At 47.6% G+C, this 25250-nt stretch overlaps 1 protein-coding gene across 1 annotated transcript in view; it reads right to left on the bottom strand.

Moving 5' to 3' along the window:
- Nucleotides 1–19354, bottom strand: part of Asb18 (ankyrin repeat and SOCS box containing 18) — a 64497-nt gene extending 45143 nt beyond the window's left edge. The window contains 1 exon segment of the mRNA XM_052192934.1: nt 19150–19354. Coding sequence (XP_052048894.1) covers nt 19150–19354 — 205 coding nt within the window.
- Between the last annotated feature and the right edge of the window lie 5896 nt (nt 19355–25250).

The following is a 25250-nucleotide window of genomic DNA, read 5'->3' as shown; positions in this document are numbered from 1 at the left end:
CTGGAGCTCAGAGACTATAGAGAGCTATAGGGCTTGGGGTTTGGCTCTGCTTTGGCCTGGTTCTTCATCATATGTCTCCCTCCCTCCTTCCGTCCCTCCCTTCCCCCTCCCTCCCTTCCTCCCTTCCTCTCTTTCTTCCTCCCTTCCCCTTCTTAGGGCTGGGGATCTTTACTCTATGCCATTGGATATTGGAAGAATGAGACTTGCCTTTATGTTTTACAGAGGCTTATAGTTAAGAGCTTGTCTTGAGAGCACATGAGTTGGCTCCGCAGATAAATGCTGGTTTGATACACCTGACAGCCTAGCCCAATCCCTGAAGCCCACAGGAAGGTAGACAGAGAAAAGCAAACCCACAAAGCTGTCCTCTGACCACCCCTCCCCCCACGCTCCCTGACACACAAATACAATCTGAGTCTCAGATGAGAATTTGAACTTCAGATTAATCTCTCTCTCTCTAGTGGTGTGTATGTACGCATGTAGGTATGTGCATGCACATATGTACATGTTAATGATCATTCTCCATTTTATTTCTTGAGTCCATGTCTCTCAACTAAATTAAGAACTCACTAATCTAGCTGATGTAGGTAGCCAGTTTGCCCAGGATTACGCCCCCCCTCCCCGCCCCCCATCTCTGCTTTCTCGGTACTGAGGTTACATGCAGCCCTCATGCCTGCCTGGCTTTTCCGTGGGCATCTTGTGATCTGAACTCAAGATCTTTCACTTGTGTGGCAAATATTTTATCCACTGAGCCAGTTGCCCGGCCTGGACTTTTGAACAGAACTGGGACTATTAGAGACTGTGGAGAATTTCAGAAGTGAACTAATTGCACTTTGCATCATGAAGCTTTCGGCTCAGAAGTAGAATATTATGATTTGAAATGACAAACATTGGTGTTGAGTTGACCAGAGATGGAACTGTGATAGTTAATATTCATCGTTAACTTGACTAGATTTAGAATCAGCATGGATACAAACCTCTAGGTTTGTTCATAGGGGTGTTTCCCAAAAATGTTTAACTGGGGTGGGAAGGCCATCCTTAGTGTGGGCAGCACCATCTCATTGGCTAGTGTCCAAGACTATAAAGGGAGAGAGAGATCTGAGCGCCAGTGGTCACGTCTCTCTGCCTCCGGGTTGTCAGGCTGCCCCATGCTCCTGCAGCCACAATAGGGTTGGCTTCATTGGCTTCTGATACCAAGACTGTGCCTTCAAACTTGGAGCCTAAACAAACCTCTCCTTCGCTAGGCTGCTTTTCATGAATACTTTGTGGCCCTGACAAGAAAGACACTACACTTACCTGTCTTTGCTCTTGTTACAGACCTGAGTTATAGGCACAGGTGGGCATGCATAGGCTGACCCGAGAGCTGGACCCTGCCTGTGATGTTGGGATTCACAACTGCTCCACAGAGGAGAGTCACAGAGGATGCACTAGGTGCAGAGGGGCATGGCTGGCTGGCTGTCCTTCAGGGATGCCTCCCATAGGTGGATAAGGGATTCGGGCTGTGCAGAGAGGCAGAGAGAAGGCTCACTGCTGAGAGATGGTTTGGCTGGAGAAGGGGCTTGGCCATGAGCCCCCCGCCGTGCCCTTTCAGTCCAGCACATATGTGTTTCTCTGGTTCTTCCTTTTTGAGTGCAGGCACCACGCTATCTTACTTTCCTCAAATGGACTATAAACAGATCCACTTCTCGAAGGCTCCAGCGCAGCCGCAAGATGAGGCAACTTGAATTTGCCCCTCCCTCACTTTAACTTGGAGGATGTTTTCCAACCCGCTGTAATCTGTCATTGGATGTTTTTAAGAGGGTCAGAGGTGAGTCTCGGGATAGAAATGAGCTGTGCTCTAGGCTAAATTTAGCTTCCCGTGTGTTTTAGTTCCCTCAGTGTCGGAGCTGGAATTCAGTAGCTAGGGAGTAGGGCTTTAAAAATAACTCCTGGCAGATGGCACCTTTGCAAGTGGGACATGAAGATGACTTCACACACCTGGCAGAGAGCTGAATAATAATAATAATAATAATAATAATAAATTATTATATAACAGGAATAGAAGCATTGTTGACTATTACATTAAATAAACAAACCAACCAACCTAGAAAGCAACCCATTTTCTAGTTGTTAACTGAACATGGTTACGATTTAGGGTGTCTCGTAAGGTTTTGGGGTTTCAGAGATGAAAAGCCCATCTGCAGGAATCACATAGGACAAGAAATCCATGTTTGGAAGACCCCAACAGGAGCCGCTTTGTCGCTTTGTCGTCCTCCCCAGAGCTGTGAGCAGTCTCTCTGCTGTGTGAGTGACACTCCTCTCTGATCCCAGGCTCTGGGTTAGACTCCTCCCCCGCCTCCCCCTCTAGATGACCCTGCCTATGCACAGCTGGCCTGGGCAGGTGTGCCCACCTACTCATCCTCATCCTTTTCAACCAAAATCAATTTCAGCCAAAATCAATGCGCAGCCCTAAGATTCCACCCAGACTTTGCCTTCTTTGCCAAGCCTGGTCCTCACAGAAACCCAAGGTCTTTTAAATGTAAATTTGTGTAGAAGTTGCTGAAAATCAGTCAACACCTGAGGGACTACAGTCAAATGGAAGGACCAGAGACCATGGTTTTATGTTTCAAATACAGAACAAATTGGGATTCCTTAAACTAGAAGATGTCATGCCAGGTCTGCAAAAGCCTCTCCTGGATTAGGAAAAAAAGACGGTCAGGGAATGTTTCCAAATACAGGTGTCAGTTGTAGGTCTGGGGGTCAGTAGGAGCCCATTGGGTGAACAGCCACTTGGGATGTGACTGTTAGTGTACAGTGGGGTGAGGTAAAGGGTGTGTGCGCTCCAACCTGAAATGGGAGGCATTCTGAAAACTACAGAGAAGATGACAAACTACAGTTCTTTAAAAAAGAAACTCTGATTTCCCCTCTGCAGAAGCACCACACACGAGGCCTCAGAGCAGCGCTTAACACTTTAGTTGCAAAATAGAATCACCTGAGAAACTATAGAAGCCAAGATGGCAGGACCCTAGCCTGAAGACTTGCCCTGTGCCGGGCTGCATGCAACCTGAGCATCGGGACCACTGGAGCTGTCGGGAGTGCTTCTCTCTGCAGCCAGGTTGAGACCATGCAGCAGATGCTGCCTCCAGGTGATCTCTGTGAATATAAGGAGGGGAGGCGGGGAGCATGATGTAATTAGATTCCAAATGATCTCAGCCAGCCAGAGCAGAGGGCTGGTTCAGTCAGTGATCCAAGTCGGTGGGGAAAATCCAGGCATATAGGACCCTCAAGGATCTTGGACGGCTGCTCACCGTCTGGGTCCTCCTGTTTATGGCTCTAGAGGCTCCACTTTCTTGTTGGCCAGCTTAGAGGTAGTTGGTGCCAAAGGCATACTGATGTTTGTGCCCAAATTTAGGTGACACAGATGCAGCAAGCTATTTGGAGTTATTTTAAACCATCAAAGTGTGTCTGTAGAGAGCTGTCTTGTGTCAGCGAAGGGTCAGTTCAAGTTCACGTACTTTGGCTTTCAGGACCCCGCCCTTCCCCTCCCCCCCTCCTTCCTGAAGTCCCTGAGCAACTGTGCTTTGCCGCCCATGGTCCCCTTCGATCCCTGGGATGGGGGTGTGTACATTTGGTTCTGCCTCTACGTTGGCCCACAGTTGGTCTGCCTTTTCTTGGCTAATATCTTGTTTCCCAGTTAGGTTGCTAATTTAACCTTTATCCCCATTAGCAGTTGCACTGAGGATGGGAGTGGGGCCATCACACCTCACAGCCTTAGGAGACCGTTCTCTTCAGTTCCTCTTCCTGTCTGAGTCTCTGCTGTCACCATGAAATCTTTCCTCTTTTCTCACAAGTGAGGTCCCTCACCCCCCCCCCCCCCCCGCCCTCCGCCCAGGGAGCTGGTCCTACATGGGAATGTTTCTGAATGCTGTTCTGTCCTGGAGAGAGGGCTGGTAATGAATTTTATTTGCCCCAAGTCAGCAGATTTAATAATTTTATTTCTTCAGATAAACCAGCAAAGGGTACCACTTTGTTTATACGGTAAACCCCGGCAGGGTGCTATACACACGGGAAGGCAGAGTGCGGACTGAATGGATGGGGAATATCTAAGCAGGTGGGGATGCCCAGCTTATGTCTGAATGACAGAGCGAGGAGCCATTTCTCCGCCCTTGAGTGAGGTGGTAACTGGACCTGAATTTCATATTGCAGAGATATTTGAGGTTTAAATAATAAGTACGATGCTTTGTCCACAGAAGGGATAAAGATTAGTCTTTCTTAACTGTGTCTTGTCATGGGAACAGCTAATGAGAGAGATTATTATTATTATTATTTTTTGCCTCTGGATCCAGCAAGATGGTGAACTCCACATTGGGATGGCCCCGGGTTGCACACATGATGGCGTTTGAGTGGTGATTTCTATCTTCACGGTGTGCCAGGATCTTGGTTTCCTGTATTCCAGCTGACACATGATCATGTTTTTCCTTCCCAAACTGCATGTGAATGTTTGCACTCTTGGGACTCGGTGGAACAACCCAGCCAGGTCTGAATGCTGAGGGCTGGGGGGCTGGATGATGTGGCCGGCCTCTTTCTCTTCAGTAGCGACTTCCTATGCATCCCAGGTGAGGGGGAAGAGCTTCTGAAGCAGCAGGGTGACCTTGTCCTTTTCCCAGGCTCTCAGAGTAAAACCAAGGCATGGCTTCCTTCCTGGGCCACTGGAGAGTGCCTGGCTTCCTGCTGGGGTCAAGTGTCTGAGTAAGCAACAAGAGGGAGGGACAAGAAGTCACTCTGTGTCACATCAGAGCCTTTGCATGTCCTCATTTGTCTTGCTGGCCCAGCCAGTGTGGCCCTTTATAGATGGCCACTGTGGTGGCTTGAGTGAGAAATGTATCCCATAGGTTCAGGCAGTTAAACAGTTGGTTACCAGTTGGTGGCACCGGGGTTTACCAGTTGGTGGCACTGTTCGGGGAGATTCTGGAACCGTCAGGATGTGGAGCCCTACTGTGGGAAGTCCAATGCTTGGAGTGAGTCTGGAGAGCTTGTAGCCCCACCCCCCGCCTTCAAGTTTGCCCTCTTGGCATTCTGTGTGATCTCACAGCTTCCTGTTCCAGCTGCCCATTACCACACTATCCCCATCATTATGGCCTGCAACGCAGCCTCCTCCCCCCCACTCCCTCGAGCAAAAGTGCTTTTGGTCGTGACAATTTATCACAGCAACAGAAAAGTATTTAGTACACCTTCTAGATTCCACTGGACCCTAGGCCGATGGTGTGCCTTCCAGTGTCCCCACAGCAGCAGGCGGGGCACGGGCTTCCTTCACTGTCCTCTGATCATATTCTCTCTGGCAGTTTCTGAGGGCCACTTGCCTTCACCCCACATTCTGCTTTTATTTTTATCATTGTTGTTTTAAATAGGAAGTCTGGCAGGTACAGAAAGCCCCATTTTAGACTTCCGGGACACAACTAAGGTAAGTTAGTCATACAGACATCAATACAAAGAGTGTCAAAGTGCCTTAACCTCTCCTCTGCATGACAATGTGAACATGGCACACCTCATTTAACAAAACATTAAAACATTTACTTCCTCAGATCAAGTGTATCTATTAATAATGACTTAAATTATCTGTACCAATTTCACATTATTAAGAAATCTCATTTCCTTCGTGTGGAGGAACACAATACAGGGTGGGGGAGGGAACAAACCACCCCTGTAACTTATTGTCCTGATTATTTTCCCTACATGCCACACACCCCAACACAGACAATATAAAGTGACAAGGTCCAGCCATGTCACAGGAACACAGCCAAAGGTCAAACACCATGTTCAATGACAGCCCATGAGTGCTCATTTGGTGCCCGGGACGCAAAGGTGCCCTTGAATGTGAGTTGGCTGAGTGCAAAATGGAGACACCAAATACTCCTCGTGCAGGACTATGTGGCACCAGCTCTGGCAGGACATTTATAGACCGTGGGGACAGTGCGGGAGAGCCTATCACAGAGCCTTCCATGCCCAAGGAGGCCAAGTTTTCTTTGCAACTCTCCTGGAGATTTAATGACACGGTGAAATTGCAGCTTCTGCCTCTTGAGATAAATTGCCTGCTCAGCCTGATTGTTTTCTATGAATCTCACACAGGGAGCAGGATGCTGCTCTCTTGAAGTTGGTTTGGTCTGATTGTTGTGCTGGTCGGGCTCTGTGGCCCTGTTTGAAACCAGAGGTTCCTGGGGTACCTTCCCAGTTTTTCACGAAGGGGCCAAGTAAAGCCAATTCCGTGTGATAAGTGGAAGATTCTTTGGACTTCATTGAAAGGTTTTTTTTTTTTTTTTTGGAGGTGGTCATATTTATTTATTTACTTAATGTGTATACATATGTGTCTACCACATGTGTGATTGCCTGTGGGTGCATGTGCCAGTGAATACCCAAGCAAGCACTATGGGTCATGCGTGGAGGTCAAAGAGGAAACATTTGAGATTCTCTTCTAGTCTTCCATCATGTGGGTCCCAGGGAGAGATCTCAGGCTGTCAGGTCTAGAGATAAGCACTTTTATCACTGAGCCATCTTGCTGGCCCTAGACTTACTGGCAAAAAATTGTAACATTGAACCTCCAGCAGGAAAATTGTATAAACTAAGTGAATATTAAACACATATAATATCCAAACTTACTAATTTAAAGTTTTACCTGTTTTCCTGGAGAGATGGCAAAGTCAAGTGCTGGCAAGAATGAGGACCCGAGTTCAGGCCCCTGGCCCCCACCTAAGGGCCTCCATCGTGGGTGTGGCCAACCACCCGGATTCCCAATGCAGAGAGGGGATTCCCTAGCTCTGGGTTCAATCCAGAGTCTGCCTCAAAATATGAGATGGCAAGCAATCAAGGAAGATAGCTGTCAACCTCTGTTCTCCACAGGCACCCACACCTGCACATAGACACACTCCCACACACATGTGAACATTCAGATGCATACCAGACACATATATGCTTGTGGAAAAATGTAAGTTAGGGCTAGAGATGCAGCCCAGTGGTTAGAGTGCCTGGTTAGCATGCCCCAGCACCACATAAACGGTATGATGGAGCATACCTATAATCCCAGCACTTAGGAGGCAGAAGAAAGAGTACTGGCTGTTCAAGGTCATTCAAATTCATAGTTCAAGGTCACCCTGAGCTACACAGTGGGCTGGAGGCCAGTCTGAGCTAAATGAGTCCCTACCTCAAAAAATACAATGTCAACTAAAACATTTTCTTGCTTGTTAAGTCACAAAAGAGTTTCTTAGAGAATTGGATTTTGGAAGTCTGTTGATAAGGGTGGAGGGTTCTGTTCTACTGGACTGGAAATGCACACATACGGAGCTAATGTATACAAAGCATGCTACAGTTACTAAAAGCATATGGACAGATAGTGGGAGCCCCTGTCTTGAGGGATTGTGCATTTAGAGCATGCTAGACAAAACAGCCATTAGCAGCAACTGGAACTGCAACTTCAGAGGCCTAGGCATCTGTGCTCTGGGTACTTAGGCAAGGTAAGGTGTTATAGTAGCTGGAGGGCACAATAGGTACCTTCCAAAGGTGGCATCTCATCAGGGCAGTGGGGAGATGGTGTGGAGGGATAATCTCTTGTGCACTGTGTAAAAGCATCTCCCGTCAATAAAAATCTGATGGTCAATAAACTGGGGTAAGATTACAAGGTGTGACATCCAGCAGAGAGAGAGAGAGAGAGAGAGAGAGAGAGAGAGAGAGAGAGGAGAGAGAGAGAGAGAGACTCTGGGAAATACTGAGGCACAGGAAGATTCAGCACCCAGACTCAGAGGAAGTTGGATGCATAAAACTGAGATGAATTAACTAGCCATGTGGCAGACCTAGAAGAGCGTAAGTGGGTTAATCGACTTATGAGCTAGTTGGGGAGCAAGCCTTGCTTAAGGCATCACTTCATAAATAAATATGTCTACGTGCAATTATTCAGGAACTGAGGCATGGGCGGAAAGGCCCGCGGTTACATTGGTGTGTATGTTTCCTTCCTGATTGCTATAGGGGAGCAAACCCCATTATTCTTGGTTGAGAAGGAGGCACAGTACTATGATGCCAATTCAAAGGTGGCATTCTGGAGTCCAGATAGAAAACAAAGCAGCCTGGCAGAGGGCCTGGGGCTTAGAGCTGAGGGTTGTCACTGACCCAAAGCCCCACCTGTGAGGAAGACTTGACACTCCAGCTGTCAGGGCAGTCAGGATCTGACTCAGCTGTAGACAACCACTTCACTCACTAGAATTCTTTCCAGTGTAGCCAGTAAAGATGGCTCCAGGTACCAGTGGGGAGATCCTGATATTAGGGCCTGAAAACTGACGGATCACACGGGCTCCTAAGCTGCAGGGTCAGAACTGTGTCAGTGTACCTCCATTAAGCAAGCTTTCCAGGTGTAGATCCCAGCCAGTGTTCCATGAGGCCAGCTCTCCCCAGTGTCTGACTGTGACCCCCCAAGCCTCCTTAGAAGGAGGAATGACTATGTGGGCAGTACCCCGAGAGCCCGAGGGTCTCAGAGGATGGGTGGGTTTCAGGACTGACATCCTTGTTGAGATGGAGTGTAGTTTCCCAACTACTGGAGGTGAAGGGCCAGAGATTTCTTTTTTCATTTTTGGGAGGGTTCCTAATTTATTACAGAGTGGATTCTTTTTCAAGACCCACTGAAAAACAATTGTTGGGAAAAAAAAACAAACAAAATGAAAAGAGATTTAGAAGTCCATGAATCATACCAGTGAAATTGTGCTATTGCACAAAATTGCTGCAAACATTTCTAATGGCTAGCAGTCAATGTCAGTGTCAAATACTCCCCTGAGTGACACTTGCCTCCCAGCAGGCTCAGGGTAGCACTGGAGTGTGGATCAGCCTTTGGAGGCACACCTGACAGGTAAAGGGAAATGAATTGGGTGGGTGGGTTATCTAGTTTATGTCCTAAAGCTTAAACCATGTGTGGTTGCATAGAGGATGCCAGATTTTCTCTGTGGAACCTCATACAGTAAATGTTTTGGTTTTTATGGGCCACATGGTCTCCATGGGAACTACTCAGCTCTGCCTTTGAGTTATAAAAGCAGCAGGAAATTATTTGTAAATGAAGAAGGTGGCTGTGTGCCAATAAAACTTTATTCATAAAACCAGTTGGCTAACTTTTGCTTCAGGCAGTAGGGAACTGTCTTAGTTTCTTTTCCTGTTGCTTTGTTAAAATACTCTTGAGAAAAACAAGAGAGAAAGATCTTATACTGGTTCACAGACCAAGAGCAAAGTTCATCATGGGGTGGGGGGCAGTCAAGAGGACAGGCGCTTGAAGCAACTGTCACATTACATCCACAGTCAGAATCAGAGAATGATAATTGCATGCCAATGCTCAATTCCCTTTCTCCACTTGTACAGTTCAGGATCCCAGCCAGGGAATGGTGCCACCCGCAGTGGGCATGCCCATAGATGCATCTAACCAGGTGAGGCTAGTCTGTCAAGTTGACAAAGAACCACAGCTGTCAGAGGGCTCTTCGCTGGTTTCCTGGGGAGTGCTATACAACTCATCTCCAAATCTGCTATTCACTTTTTCTTGCCAATGAAATCTGCTCTTCATTATAAGCTAAAAGTAACTCTCCCATGGTGACTGAGTGCCCACACACTCCAGCGCACCTTCGCCTCCCATCTCTGCCTTGAGTGTGCTGATCTTGGATCTCTATATTCATATCCATCACCACTCACTCTGGAAAATGTGAGGTAGTTATTCTTTTGGTCATTTTTTTTCCTGTTCCACTGTGTCTGGAGACTGACTGTGTAATCAGATTTTGATACTATGTGACGGTCATGGCCATTTTACTTTCATTCATTTTCCTTTCTGTTCCTCAGGTTGTAAACTTTATGCTGATGTGCTTTCAGGTTTGATAAAATTTTCCTCCACCCTCACCCCAATCTGCTGACCAGCCCCAGCTTCGAGGAGAGGGGAACATGCTTGGGCACATGGTGTCATCGTAAGGTTTTAATCAGCAAGGGAGGGCGAGATGAGGAAGCAGAGGCAGTGTGTGCCCTGGCACCAGTCTCTCTACTTCCACCCTTCCTATGCATGGAAGAGAATTTTCAGGTTTGTTTCCCCCCCCCACCCCCCCCCCCACCCCCGTTTGCTTGCTCCCAGTCCTCTGCCTAATGGCTTCTTGCTACCTTTTCAGATAAATGTCAGCACCGAAGCCCCGGACTCCTGGTCTCGTGCAACAGTTCTAACTCTCCTCTCTCCTCTGGTGTTCATGCCCTTGCTTCCCACTGCCCTGGGCAGCATCTCATACCCTGCGTGCTCCGTACCACGACCGTGCTCCTTCTTTATCATCATAGCCTCTCCTGAAGGTTGCTCGTTCATCCAAGGCCAACCTGAATAGTCCATAGTCCACTTTGGTCCCCCTCAGTATAGGTCCTGATGTTGGCATGGGCAAATGGGGCTGGGAGGGTGGAGCTTGGCTACAGAGAGTGCACTCACCATACCAGGCTGCCTTTGCAATGCTTCTGAGGCAGAGCGCCATTGCAGGAGCTGGAGGGGTCTTCGTCATCGTGGGAAGGCAGAAAACCTCTCTCCTATTTTCCTCCTTTTGTTCTTCCCAAGCTGAAACTCTCCAGTGTGCTTGGCAGTGATGCTAATGGGAGGGCGCCATCAGCATACATTACCGTTTTATTAGTCTGTTTCTCCATTTTGGTTCTGAAAATATCCTGATTTAGTCTAATTGCAATTTCACTGTGTTCCACAGGCAGGGACGGTTCGTCCTGGTGGTGGGGTGGGGTGGGGTGGGGGGAGGGAGACGTGACCGGGTAGGATTTTTTTTTCTTCCTGCCCATATGTCTTTGAAGCTGGACCATTAGCTCTAAAGCATGCATTTCATCTCTTCACAGTGTGACTCAACCTGCTTCCGGGGACAAATAAGCACCTAGGGTGTGTGTCTTACAGAAAGCAAAGGAACATTCCAATCCTAGGTATTTTGTGTCATCTAAAGCGGGAGCGGCCGCTGCGACCATCTTATTCCTAAATAATTTAACTATATTCAAAGATAATCTGATGTTATTGTAGGAAAGTGTATTTCTAATAAATTCCACTTGATCTGGGTGAATCAATTCAGGCGGTACATAATTGAGTCTGTTAGCAAGGACTTTAGCAAGAATTTTGCAATCAGCGTTAATTAAGAAGATGGGACAATAATTTGTGCATAATTCCGGATCTTTTCCTGGCTTGTGAATCAAAGTAATAAGAGCAATGCTCAGGCTGGTGGTGGGGCAGTGTCATTAGGTTCTGATTTATAAGTACTTAGAAAGGTTTAATTTCATTTTGCTGCGAGCAGGGTCTCCCAGCCCCCACAGTCTCTGGCCGGGTGAGCAGTCGAGGCGGTGGGGAACATCTCCTTTTCCCTTCCCTGCCACAGGTCACCCCCCACCCCTGCTTCTAGTTTCTGCTCTTATTCTCTAAATGAGCCTCTCGTGCATTTGTCTGTCCTTCCGTCCATCCTTCCTTCCTGAAGTCTTTTGCTGAAATGTTCAGAACTAGGGATTCTGAACCATTAATACTGTAAATATCATATGGGTGCTGGTAGAATATGTATGCCTTGGGTACCAGCTCAAGGTCCTTGGGTACCAGGACCTTCATGGATGGTCTTGGACCTTATTGTACAATGCCTTTAGGAGGGCAGGCAGCGTGAGCCTTGGCCAGAGGCAACGGAAATCAATGCTCTACCCTTTCAGTTTAATATATTTTTTATTATCATATGTGTATGTGTGCTTTGCCTTCATGTGTGTCTGTGCATCATATGTGCTGCTGCTTGAGGAACTGATGAGCTTCCACGTGGATCTGGGAATCGAACCCAGGACCTTTGCAACAACAACAAGTGCTCTTAACCACTGAGCCAACCCTCCGGCCCCAGGTTCTGCTCTTCCCTGGCTGCTGATTAATGAATGGACACAGTGAGCTTTTGTGTCCTGCCCAGTGCAGCCCCAGGGTGGACTCTCAGCACCATGAGGTACTGAGGAGAGCACTGGATACACAGAGGCTGGGAGACCCCAGTTGAGTAGCCTAATACCTTCGAGCCTCATCTCAGCCGTTTTCTTCCTTGGGGTGGGAGAGAAGACCTCTTGGGGAGCGCGTTGAGAACGGAGGATCAGTGTGGCAGCTCCGCTTCCTCCCCCTCTGCCTCCAGTGGAGGCTGACTGTAGGTCTGGCTCACTCTACTGAGGTGCTTGCTCTCCTTTGCTGTGCAGTCCGGCCTCGGCTCATTCTGTGCACATTCTACGCACAGATGCGTAACCTGGTTTCCTACCAGCCATTCAGACAATAAGTACCACTCCCCAGTGAGCCTAGTCATCGGAGCTTTCTGCTGAAGGCAAGGGGTGGTCTGCAAAGACTTACTCAGGGAGCCAGGCTGTCTGGGAGTGGGTGATGTTAATCTCTACCAACACAGGTCCCTCCCAGAATCCTATTCAGCCCAGTCTGCAGACAGCCTCAGGGTTGACAGAGACTGGCCTAATTTACTTTTTCAGTGAGGAAATTAAGCTTCAGAGGGATGGACTGACATGTTCAAGGTGCCATGGATAGCGGCAAAGTGAGAGCCGTGGTCACATCACTGTCAGACCTGTGCACTTCCCCTACACCACTGGTCCGAGATGCCTTCTCTTCTCTCTCACCCTGGTCATCACGTATGTTTCTTTTGTGGCAGAAACCATATGTGTTCTCTGAGCTTAAATGACTTGTGTGGTGTCCCTCTCCACATGTAAGGAAGTTTGACTGTTGGATATGACTATGTGTTATGGTACCCTCAGCATCCTGCCTTGGGTGAGGAGTCCCATTCACAACTGGTCCCCACTTTCACACATGTGCACATGCATGTCTGTTGCATGTTTATGTGCACGCATTCCCACCTATAGATGCTACTGGGGAGATCCCTTAATAACAGGCCAATTAGTCTTTCTTCGGCTTTTCGCTGGATGCTTAAATACCATTGCCCTAAACACAACACAATACATCCGTTCCTCTATTTCCATCAGGAATTCAAGTGGCATCTTGACTTGTATATGATGTGCCCTCAGCTGAATCACGGAATGCTGATCCCCTTAATAATAGCAATTAGTAATCAGTTGTTTCTTAAGTAGTGCGATTATGGCGGTTACTAAATTGTACGGTTGATGCATTTGAGGGGTTAGATGGGTCTTGACATCCTCCTCCCAGCTGCCCCTTTTCCCTTCCCTGTGTTCTGTTTGGTGTGGGAAAGAAGCTAGGACGAATCATGCAATTGTCACGAACAATCAATAGTAGGAGGTTGGCTTTGGTTTGAAGCAGAACGAAACATTTCTCTGTGTCAAAGCACAGTTATAGGACCCAGTGCAAGGTCAACAGAGGAGCTCGGCTGGCCCACGCCAGCACCTCCCCCTACACCTGAGCTCCTCCTCAAGGCGGAGGCCTGGTGCAAGGCACTGGATATAGTGAGTGAGGCCGGAGAGGGGTCTGTGAGTTTAGAATATCTGGTGGCATCATGGGGCAGGAGGAAAGCTCAGGGGGACAGCTTGGGGAGGAGAGGGCTTGCTGCACACTCCTGAGGATCTGAGTTCAGATCCTGAACATCCAAGTAAAAAGCCAGGAACAGCGGGTGGCACACCAAGCACCTTGAGGCCAGTGTTCTGTGAGCAACACTAATTAAACTCATTAGGACAGACAGACACACACATACATACGCACACACACACATACACACACACAATACAGGTGCACATGTGCACACATGTGAATACACACACACTCCAAAGACAACCTATTGGGAAGAATGATAGGGTCAGCAAGAGTGTGAGGCAGTCAAAGGACTGCAGTAGGTATGAATAGGATGCAAACACATTATATATACAGGTGTACAATGTAATAATAAAAACCAAATTATATATCATAAATGTATGATCATCAAAAGCTCAGAAAAAAAGAAACAAATAATATGAAAGAAAAATGAAAGCTTGCTAAAAATCATGGCTGGCTTTGTCCTGTCCCTGACTTCTGACTCACCGTGAAATCACTCTGTCCCATGGTCCACCATGACACTTCATGCCATGTTACAATCCAGTCAAGGGGATGGACAGCTAAGTTGCCCAGTCTAGCATTCTGGACTGTACAGCTCTCAAACCATGAGCTAAAATACTTCCTTTCTTTGTAATTATCCAACACCAAATATTTTGTTACAACAACAGAAAACAGACGAAGACAGCCATGTTTTTCAGTAACAAATGGAGATGAAGGATGAATGTTTTTGCAGAGGAGGAAGTGGGGTCACTGCTTGGATGAACAGTGTGACTTTTCAAAGGAGTGACCTCCCTGAGTGGGTGTGGAAGGAGGTGGGTGGTTAAGGTGAACAGGGGAGGTTAAGTCCTTACTAGGACATTACTGTTGGGATGGGGAAGCTGATTGTGAGTCATTCCGTATAACACACACACACACACACACACACACACACGCACACACACACACACGCACACACGCACACACACACACTTATACTCAATGCTGGACTCCAACCCTTGGTCCACATCTGGAACATGCCCTTAGAGTGAACATAGATCCAGCAACACAGGACACCTTAGCTACCTCAGTGAGAGGGCCTTGTCCTGAGGTAGTTGGGCTGGAAATCACAATGGCCCCTGCTGGGAGAGCTGAGAGTTAGCTAAAAGATGCCATTTTTGTAGCAGAGCACAGGTGTCTTCCCTTGGAAGACACCTCCTTAAGGGAATCTGGAATAATGGGTATTTTCCCTCTAGACGCCACTTCAGGGGGTGGTGGCTCTGTCTTCTGCCACAGCCATGTTCCCTAGTTCCTCTGACCCTGGTTCATATCAAGGTGTACATGAGCACCCAATGGGCTTCTCCCGGAAAAGTTATTTCTATCATGTTCTCAGCTGGTCTCTCTGTCTCTGTCTGTCTGTCTGTCTGTCCCCTGTCGTCCTTCTTTCTGGTGGAGAGACAGTCCACAGGTTAATAAGCATGTGATGGGCAGGTCCCTCTTTAGCTTTTTTTCCACATCTTTTGATCTATCATCTTTTGAATCATGCCCAGAGCTCCATTTGCTGAGGTTGTCTTCAAGATGGAGACCTCTTCTATTGAGAATGATTTTGCCCCACGACACTCGTCTTTCTCTTTCCTCCTGTGGTGGACATTCCCCACTCTAACCTTCCCCTAGCCTCACCCCTGTGTGTTCCCAGTTCTCCACAGTCCTGAATTCTGTACAGTGTCCATGTGATCTTGAGTCTCTGTACCCTGTACAGTCTGAATCTCAAAGACCACACACGCATTTTAGTGCTGCCAAGTCTGGTTCCTCCTGGAATGTTCCTCGAGGATCCAACCTCACTCTCAGGAGTTGAGCCCTTGTCTCCACATCCGAGGAGAGGAGCCTACAGCGTTCCAGGCTGCTATGGGGAACAGCCTGGGAGGATGGCTTCAGAATAGCTTGGAGAAAGATGGGGCACAACCCGTGACCTAACGGATGGCTAAAATTCTAGTTTCAGGAGTCAAAGTTCTTGTAAGTAAAAAAGCATGCCAACTTCAACTTGACACCACTGAGAGACTTTTGGATGTCAGTGTCTCTAAGAGCAGTTCAGGGAGCAGGTCAAAGTTCAACCCTGCCCTGGAGCTCCTCTGGGAAGCCTGACGACCTACCTAAGGAAAGCCCACTCTCATGCCCTACACAGCATGAGGAGATGCTGGACAGATGAACAAAACACCGTACTTGTCACACACAATGTGTACTGGTAATTGAGCCGGGCTGGACTCTGAGTGTCTCACCACCCCCTCATGCTGTCACATATCCAGAAAGGAGAAGTCTGGGTATTGTGGTGGGAGAGTTGTAGCCTCTCTGACACATTTTCTCAGTTTCGGGAACTATACAGAGTAACTGGACAGAAAAGACTTTGCCACATAGCAAATCTTAACCATTTGGGAAGTGCTATTGAGCTATGTGCAGAAGGGCCACTTCCTCAGGCTGGGGTTCCAGCTGGTGGCAGGACTGCAGGCTGTGAGGATGGTAGAAAGTTAAGGGCAACCCATGAGCTATGGGCAGGGGGAGCTATGGGCAGGGGGAGCTATGGGCAGGGGGAGCTGGGCATGCACAGGGAGACCTTTGGGGACTGCAACAGTGACCTGGCCCTTATCTTTCTAGCACATTCTAAATACTGCACTGAAGAGGCATCAGACCGAATAGGAGGAGATGAGGCAGCTCATGATGATCAGTCTTGGGGCAGAGTGTGGAGTGGGCCAGGAAGGCAAATACATTATTTTTGACTGGATCACCACATGTGATGATGGGGCCTTCTTTTCATTCTCTGACCCGGCTCCTGGATAGTTGTACTGAAGGTCACACAGCTCATGGGCCTGTGGGGCCCAGATGTGAGGAATAAGAGGTACCTCTCTAAAAGCAGCTTAAGTACCACAGGGACTGTTGGCCTGGCAAGGATGCCCCAGTCTCAGGCATGGGGATAGATCCCTTTAACCTTAGACTTCCCCTCTCATGCATTCAGAGTTGTTCCCTGGAAGCAAGGCCCATGCATGCTCCTCATGCTGGTGCATATATGTACAAGTATGTGCATGAATGTGTAATGTCATGTGTTCACATAGATACACCTACATGGGGGAGCCTCACTAGAGAATAGAGCCCAGGGCTCAGCTGACTACAGTCAGAGCTCAACCAAAGCAGGAGCAACCTTGCAGCAGATGTGACCAAGAGTGTGTCTATTATGTGACAGTGACCAAAAGGGAGACAAGGGGATGGGAGACATTGCCCATGGATCCACACAGACATGCAACACAAGGAAGAACACTTCAAGGGAAAACAAAATATTTTGTCTGGTGAGAAAAGAGAGTTAAAGGCTAGGGAGAAGTCTCAGTGGTTAAAGTGTTTGCTGTGCAATCGTGAGGTCCCAAGTTCAGTCCCTAGAGCCCTTGTTGAAATGCTACGTGTGGCAGTGCACCCTTGTAATCCCATGACTGAGATGGGTGGATCTCTGGGCTCTCTGGACCATCAGCCTAGCATACATGGTGAGTTCCAGGCCTGGGAGAGACCCTGTCTTAAAACACAAGTTGGGCGGAACCTGAGGAACAATTCCTGAGGTTGACATCTGTATTCCCCAGGCAGTTGTAGAAATGTGCATGGTCACTCCCCCCACCACATGCATCCCCTAATTACACATGTACCCCCTGTCCCCATGTGCACCCATGTGCACACACATGTGCACGCATGAGCACACACACATACACGCATGGGCACACACACATACACACACTCACGTGTGCACACACACACACCCTTATTAAACTGCAATTTCATTATGAATTCTCAAAACTGGCAATTTTCATGCTGGTGGGGGCTATGCTAAAACACACCTCCTTACTTTCTTTTGGATAGTGGGAAACATTTGCAAGAGAATTTCATATTCACGTAACAGCCACATGGCTCCCAGGGACTTATGTGGAGCTAAGGGCTGTATAAGAATGAAGCTGTACAGACAGTATCAAAGACTCAGATCATAGCACTATTTATAAGAACAGTAGCATAAAGACAGTCTTCCCCAGGCATTTGGCTTAAGGGTTTTGTGATGGGTTTAGAAAACCCAGGCAGCTACATAGATTTATTTTGTTTTTAATTATACATGCACATGCATAGTTAATAAATTAATAAAAATGTGTGTGCATGCATTTATTTGTAAGTGTGAGTGCAATGACTGTAGAGACCTGAAGAGGGCGCCAGGTCCCCTGGAACTAGAATTACAGGCAGTTGTGGGCTATCTGACTTGGATGCTGGGAACTCAACTTGGATCCTCTGCAAGAGCAGTGTATGCTCTTAACCACAGAGCCATCTCTCCAGCCCCTACAGCTGATCTTTCTGGATGCGAAAGATGACCATTGAATGACCCCTGTGATGTAGCAGCGGGCCTGTGAAATTTATACCCTCAAATAGAATAGGAGAGAGATGGACGTGAGGACAGCTTGTCCTAGGGCAGAGCAGAAACCCTGCTTTTCTCTCAATTATTTTGTGTGATACTGAGACAACACACACATGTCCTCAGCACATGTGATACACATGTGTGTAAGCATTGCTGAAGATGAAGTCACCTGGGTCAAACCCTAGGAACAGTACCACAGTACGACAGAGGGGACCTCTCACTTATGCTTGGGATCGAGAAGTCACAGCAACTGCTAGAGCAAAAGCCACCAAGACCTGATACCAGAAAGTGTTTCTGTAGGGATGTCTGTCCAGTAGCTGCCTGTCTAGTACGAACAGTTGTGGCCCTGGTGACTTATATATTTATTCTGCAGTTGTGGGGATGGAGCCCAGGGTCCTGGACATGCTAGGTGAGCACTCTACCACTCAGAAACAGCTGCACCCTCACCTCAGCTACTGATCTTTGCAGCACTGTCTTTGGTAGTTCTTGGTTACTTGTGGTGGTTTGAGTGAAAATGATCCCCACAGGCCTATAGGAGTTGCACTATTAGGAGGCATGGCCTTGTTGGAGTAGGTGTGGCCTTGTTGGAGTAGGTGTGGCCTTGTTGGAGTAGGTGTGGCCTTGTTGGAGTAGGTGTGGCCTTGTTGGAGTGGGCGTGGCCTTGTTGGAGTAGGTGTGGCCTTGGGAGTAGGTGTGGCCTTTTTGGAGTGGGCGTGGCCTTGTTGGAGGAAATGTGTCACTAGAGGTGGGCTTTGAGATCTCAGATGCTCAAGCCAGGCCCAGTGTTTTTCTCTCTCTCTTTCTTCTGCTGCCAAACCAGATGCAGAACTCTCAGCTACTTCCCTGGCACTGTGTCTGCCGCCATGCCGCCATGCTTCCCGCCATAACAATGGATGAAACCTCTGAATTGTAAGCCAGTTCCAATTACATGTTTGCCTTTATAAGAGTTGCCATGGACGTGGTGTCTCTTCACAGCAGTAGAAACCCTGATTATGACATGTCTTTACAGCTTCCCCTCCACCCACCCTTGAACACACCCACAAAGTACTGTCTATCACAGTATCTACCTGCCAACACAGTTATGGCCTTGGAGAGTCTCTCTATTCGTTTAGTTTATCACATAGCTATGTAAAAAATAAATATCAAGGATATATCGCCCTGTTTGAGCCCTTTGCCCTGTGTCCAGGGCAGACCCCAGCATGCATTAGTAATTGGCCTGTGGCCTCCCTGTGGTTACCTAGCAGTACGCCTGTGGGAAGCTTGGCTGAGGGCTCCTTCATCCAGTCATCATTAGCAAGCTCTATCACGGCGTCCACGGGCTCCACCCCAGTGCAGATCAGCTCCTGTACAGTGTCTTCGTCCCCAGTGGCCAGAGCAGACTTTAATCTCCTCACTAAGTCTGAACTGAGGGGGTAATCTGGTGGCGAGTCCCAGCTAGACATTGTGGTGTTCCTGTGCAGGGCCAGACTTCTTCTCTTCCTCTAATGCATGCCTAAAGTTAGCCCTGTCCCCAGAGCAGAACAGATGGCTATAAATAGAATCAGGGCTGGGTTACTGGTTGTCAGGTCAGCGGGGAGGGCCCAAGCTGCTTCCACCTTGCCTTCAGGGACGAGGAGACCTCTTCCAGTGGCCACTGTGCAGGCTGCTGGAGAAATGGGCACTGGACCATTCTGTGGGTTTGGGGAAGTAGCAAAGCTCTTTAGAGGGAAATTCTAGAGGTGACTTTGCTTGTTTGATAGGGTTGGATCTATTACCTTTCTCACTACTATGACCAAATACCTGACGGGAAGCAACTTAAGGGAGGGCTGATTTTGACTGGTAGTTGGAGGGCCTACAGTCCATTCCATCAGGGAAACCATGGTGACAGGAGCATGAGGCAGCTGGTCACATCACCTCCACAGTCACAACTTCAAGTAGACAGGAAATGGGATGACTCACTTCTTCCATTGAATCTCCACAATCTTCCACAACAGCGCCACCAACTGGGGACCAAGTACTCAAACACACAGAACCTTCAGGGACATGCGAAATTGAAACCACACTACTAGGTAGCTTGCTTGGGCTGAACTCATCCTCCTGCCTCAGTCTCAGATTGCAGGGATGACAGTCATGTTTCTTATGCATAGCTCAGAGGTATTGTTGACTGTTTCCTTTCTCAAAATGGAGGAGGCTACAGAAATCTACTTGACCTGGTCTCGGACCTTCTGCTGTATTGAGACTAGGCATATGCTGATCTTCTATATTATGTATTTACTGGTTGATTTACAGACATGTGGTCCAGGATGGCCTCAAACTCCCAATCCTCTTGCCTCTTCTTCCTCCCGAGTACTGGGATGACAGTCTCATGCCTCCACATCTAGACTTATGTGGGGCTGGAGATGGAACTCAGGTCCTCCTACATGCTAGGCGAGTACTCTATCCACTGGGCTCCATCCCCAGTGCTGGCATTAGTGTGCCGAGTTCATGCTCTCACATGCAGATGATTTGCTGTGAGGCTGGGGAGTGGCCACAGAGACTAGTGAACGTGGGGGAAGGAATATATAGAAGCCGTGGCACTGTGCAGGGCTGCTATCAAGCCCCAAATCAGAAGGGAGGTGAGGGCACGGCACTTGTTAGGCAGATAATAGGATGACAATGTCTCAAAATATGGCCCTCGCCGATCTTAATTACCCAGCGATCTGCTGGGTGGTTAATCAGCGGCACATGCACTATGCTAATGACCCTGGCTAATTTTGTTATAATGTAATCCTTTATCAAGCCTGTGATGTATAAATTAGGAATTGAAATGTAAGTAACGCAAATTATATTTAAGGCAACAGGCATTTCTTTATTTCAGTGTGAACATTTCTTGTCTTTGCTTCTTTCTTTCATGGATGAACTTTCCCTTGTCCCCATCCCTGCATAATACGAGAAAGGAAGTCTGTCACTCTGGCCACCCCTGGTACCCCACTCTACTCATTTCTTAGACACTTAGACTTTGCTTTCTCCTTCCATGGCTGTCTTTGAAAGGTTCACGGTATATGTGACACTCATGGCAGGTAGATCCAGGCTTCCTCTGACGGGGTGAAGCATCCTTGATCGTTTGAAACTTTTACACCGTCGCTGGTGGGAACAAGAGCCCTGTATTTTTAGGGAGCTTGCTTTTCTCCTCTTTGTAAGTGTGTGGTGTATGTATACATTTGTGTGTATGTGCATGTTCATTGTGGGTGTGCGTGCACAGGTGTGTGTATGTGTGTGTCCTCATGTGTGTCTGTGTGTATGTCTCTCTCTGTTTTTCTGTCTCTGTGTGTGTCTGTGTGTATGTTTCTGTCTCCCTGTCTGCCTGCGTATCTCTCTGTCTCTCTCTTTCTGTGTGTGTGTAGGCCAGGCCAACATCAGGTATTTTTATTTTTATTTTTAATGGTTCTACCTTATTTACAGAAGCAGGTCTTTCACTGATCCTGGATCCCACCACTTCATCTGGCCTGGCTGACTGGCAAACCCTGAGTCTGTCACTCCAGTGCAGGGCTTATCACCTCGCCCAGCTAGAGAGTGCAAGGCCTCCTACTTGTGTGGCATGCACTACCCTGACCGAGCTATCTCTTCAGACCTTTATGCATATATTTATGATTAAATGTAGTCAATTCTGGGATGTCGAAAGCTCTGTGGCACAGGATCTCCCTCTATAGTCCAGTCTGGCTAAAACTTGCCCTCTTCTTGCTAGGGTTACAAGCTCAAGATGGGACTTTTGGGAAGTGATTGGGATGAAGTCCATTCGACTGCAGGCACATGATTGAGTCTTGGTGGCTTTGTAAGGGAAAGAGAGAGTCACACACAATGCTCACTGTCTCTTGCCACTTTGGAACTCTATCAGAAGAAGGCCATCACTAGGTAAGACCCTTTGACCTTGTACTTCCAGAATCTTGAGACACAAGAAACTTCCTTCTTTATAAAGTCACCTGCTTCAGGTATTTTATGATAGCAATGAAGAAGAATCTAATTGATACTTCTCGTGGCTAATCTCCTGGCATCCGAAATGGAGAGCAGGAAGAGTCAGGGACTTCTCAATCTGGCTGAACATTGCTATGGTCTTTCTAGCCATGTCTCTCACACCATGTCAACCAAGGCATTGGAGTAACCCAAGTCCTGCTCTGTGGCAGGACTGACTTGCCCCTCAACTTAGTGGGTGGTGGAGTAGTTTTCATGGCCATCATTTGTGTAATGAGGGAGTAGAGCCATTTGGTTTTCTCTGTGTTTGGATGGGCTGGGACACCATCTGGGCCTGTTAGGGGTTTCTGGTGAATTTGAGGGGTGTGGCTCTGAAGATGTAAGCATTGCCTAGATGGAGACCAGAAAAGTCAACCTCTGGATTTTTCACCAGCCCCATTCTCCACTTTCCATTTCAAGACAGGGTAGTCTGGGATGGTCTTGAATTCATGGTGATCCTCCTGCCTCAGCATCCTGTGGACCACCACACTTCACTGGTAAGCCTCCTCTGGAATCCTGACTGAGGCCAGGTTCCCTTGCTGTGTTGAGGATATAACAAACCTTATACTGTGGGCTGGTGACAGCTCTGGATGGTGACAGCTTTGGCATGTGCCTGCATTCTTTTAAAGTCGTGTGGGCATCGTTGTGTTTTGTTTTCTCAGAGCTTAGAAGCAGGGACTTCTGTGTTCACTAGGCTCATGAGGAGCCAGGCAGGAAGTCATTGACTGAAGTCACCCTGCTTTGTCCTAGTTAGGGAGACCATTGCTGTGATGAAACACCATGACCAAAAGCAACTTGGGGAGGGAAGGGTTTATTTGGCTTGTGCTTCTACAGTGCCACTCATCCCTGAAGGAAGTCAAGACAGGAACCCAAACAGGGCAGAGACCTGGAGGCAGAAGCTGATAGAGAGGCCGTGGAGGAGGGATGCTGATTAGCTTGGCACTCTGGTTTGCTCTGCCTGCTTTCTTTTAGAACCACCAGCCTAAGGGTGGCACCATCCACAATGGGCTGCTCCTGCCCACATCAATTACTGATTAAGAAAAAAATGTCCTAAAGGATTTACTACTAGATCTTGTGTAGGCATTTTCTCAGTGGAGGTTACCTTCTCTCAGATGACTCTAACTTGTGTCAACTTGACATAAAGCTAGGCAGCACACTGCTGTGCTTCCAGAGGACCTTAGATCAGTTTCCAGCAGCAGACAGTGACTCTCAATAGCCTGGAACCCCAGCTCTAGGGTGTTGGAACATGGTCCAAGGAGCGAAGCATTAGGAACAAGGCCTTGGGGAACCATGACTGAGGATCCAGGACAAAAGGCAGGGGATCTTTCACCTCAGGTGCATTCTGGTCCCTGGATTGTTCTTTGACTTGATTTCATACATCCTGTGACAAACATTTACCTTCAATTTATAAGACAGTTTATTCTTGTTGGATGTCAAAATGTATCTATAGAACCCAATCTGGCTGGTGTACCATGAATCTGGATATGTCCTTCTGACTCGCTTTCATGCTTTCCCAGATATAATCTATACTACATGCCAGGCAATTACGTTTCAATTGCTCTGTCCGGAGAAAGTTCTGGGAAAGGGCTGCTCTGTTAATGTTTAGTATGTGCTTCCTGGCATTTACTTACGTGCTTTTCTGAACTCAAACAACCTACCTTGGATCCTTGCTTTCTTTGTTACATTCATGTGTAAAAGTGCACTGGAACAGAAGTCAGGTTGTCAACAGCATCAGACCATAGTCTGCTCTGTTCTTTCAGGTTCTCAGATCACAAGACCAGCAAATAGACAAGATCTGCACAGATCAGCTGAGAAATTGACACAGGGGATCTGACATCCTTTTCTGACCTCCACGGGCACCTGAATTCCTGCCACGCCCTCTTACAGACACACATGTGCACATAATTAAAAGTAGTAGAAACAAATCATACTATTTGGTAATCTTTAATACCCATTTCTTTTATTACAGCTTGTAATAAGGTAGAATCAAAACATGAGAGGGGCTATCTCTGTGAACGTCATAGCCGGCATCTTAACCAGTGTGTGGATATATTTTTCACTACTGTCAAAAGGAAAAAGGAAGCAGCTCACTGTCCCCATTTCCTGCCTGTCTTGGTTTGGAACCAATTGAAAGGCGGTACCAGACCTAGGGGGTCAGCGTGTCAGCCTCATTACCGATGAAGCCAACCGCAGAATGTGGCTTCCGATCTGAAGCCAGATGATCTTTCTAGCAATCTCTGAATTAGACGATGTTCACAGTCACGGCTGGCTCCGTCCTCCCACACCTGTGTAAGGTTGGCCCTTTCCAGGAAGCAGAGGGACCAAAGGATGCTCCTCAGTAGCAGAACCAAAGGGAACTCAGAAGGGACAAAGCCATACAGAGAAATTCATTCTCCTAAAAGTACTAAAGTACTCACCAGGGAATGCCTGGGAAATGAGGGGGAGGCCGGGAGCCCCTGGGTGTGTCTCATGGATGCAAGTTTATAGGTGCAACTTTGTGTGTGAAGGAGCCTGAGGCCAAAGAGAACCCTTCTTTGAGAAGTTTTATAAATGGGGTTAGGACAGAAACAGGAAATCAAAACAACACATATCTTAAAAAATATCTCAAAATGACAGGGCTAAAGAGATGGCTCAGTGGTTAAGAGCACTTGCTGCTCTTGCAGAGGACCCAGATTCAGTTCCTGGCACACCTATGTTGGCTCATAATGACCTCTGCAAGCTCTTACACACATGGTGTGTGTAAGCATGTATACTCGAACACACACTAATAAATACTTAAAAACTTGGGATGAGCAATCACTGTCTGCAGATGATATTGCTTGTTAGAAAACACAAAGACTATGGAGATGACTCAATGTGTAGAGTGTTTGCTGTGCCTGTCTGAGGACCTGTGATTAGGTTCTTAGCACACGGGTCAAAAGCCAACTGTATAGCTGTAGCCCCGGAGGTGGGTCCCTCAGGCTGCCCTGGGCAAATCTAGCTGCAGGTGTGAGATCTGGGTTTAGTGAGAGATTTTGTCTCAAAGAATAAGCTGAAGAGAGATTGAGTAAAGTACCAATGCCAGCTTCTGGCCTCCTCATGCATCTGCATCTGCATCATCTGCATCTGCATCTGCTTGCACGTGTGCGCGCGCGTGCGTGCGCGCGCGCGTGTGTGTGTGTGTGTGTGTGTGTGTGTGCACCTGAGGCACACAAATGGAAGCACATACAAGCAGATCAGCTGAAACATATTTATTAGTACATATAAAATATTCAGTAAGGAAGACTATTGCCTTACAGAATGTCAAAAATAATAGCTTTTCTATAGATCAACAAAGTAGAAAATTGGACAAGGTGTGAGAAGGGACTCCTAAAAATCAAGTCATATCAATGT

This window comes from Apodemus sylvaticus, chromosome 9 (assembly GCF_947179515.1).
Source record: "Apodemus sylvaticus chromosome 9, mApoSyl1.1, whole genome shotgun sequence".
In the NCBI taxonomy this organism is placed as follows: Eukaryota; Metazoa; Chordata; class Mammalia; order Rodentia; family Muridae; genus Apodemus; species Apodemus sylvaticus.
The sequence above is the reverse complement of the archived record's forward strand: the minus strand, read 5'-3'. Positions and strand labels throughout refer to the sequence as shown.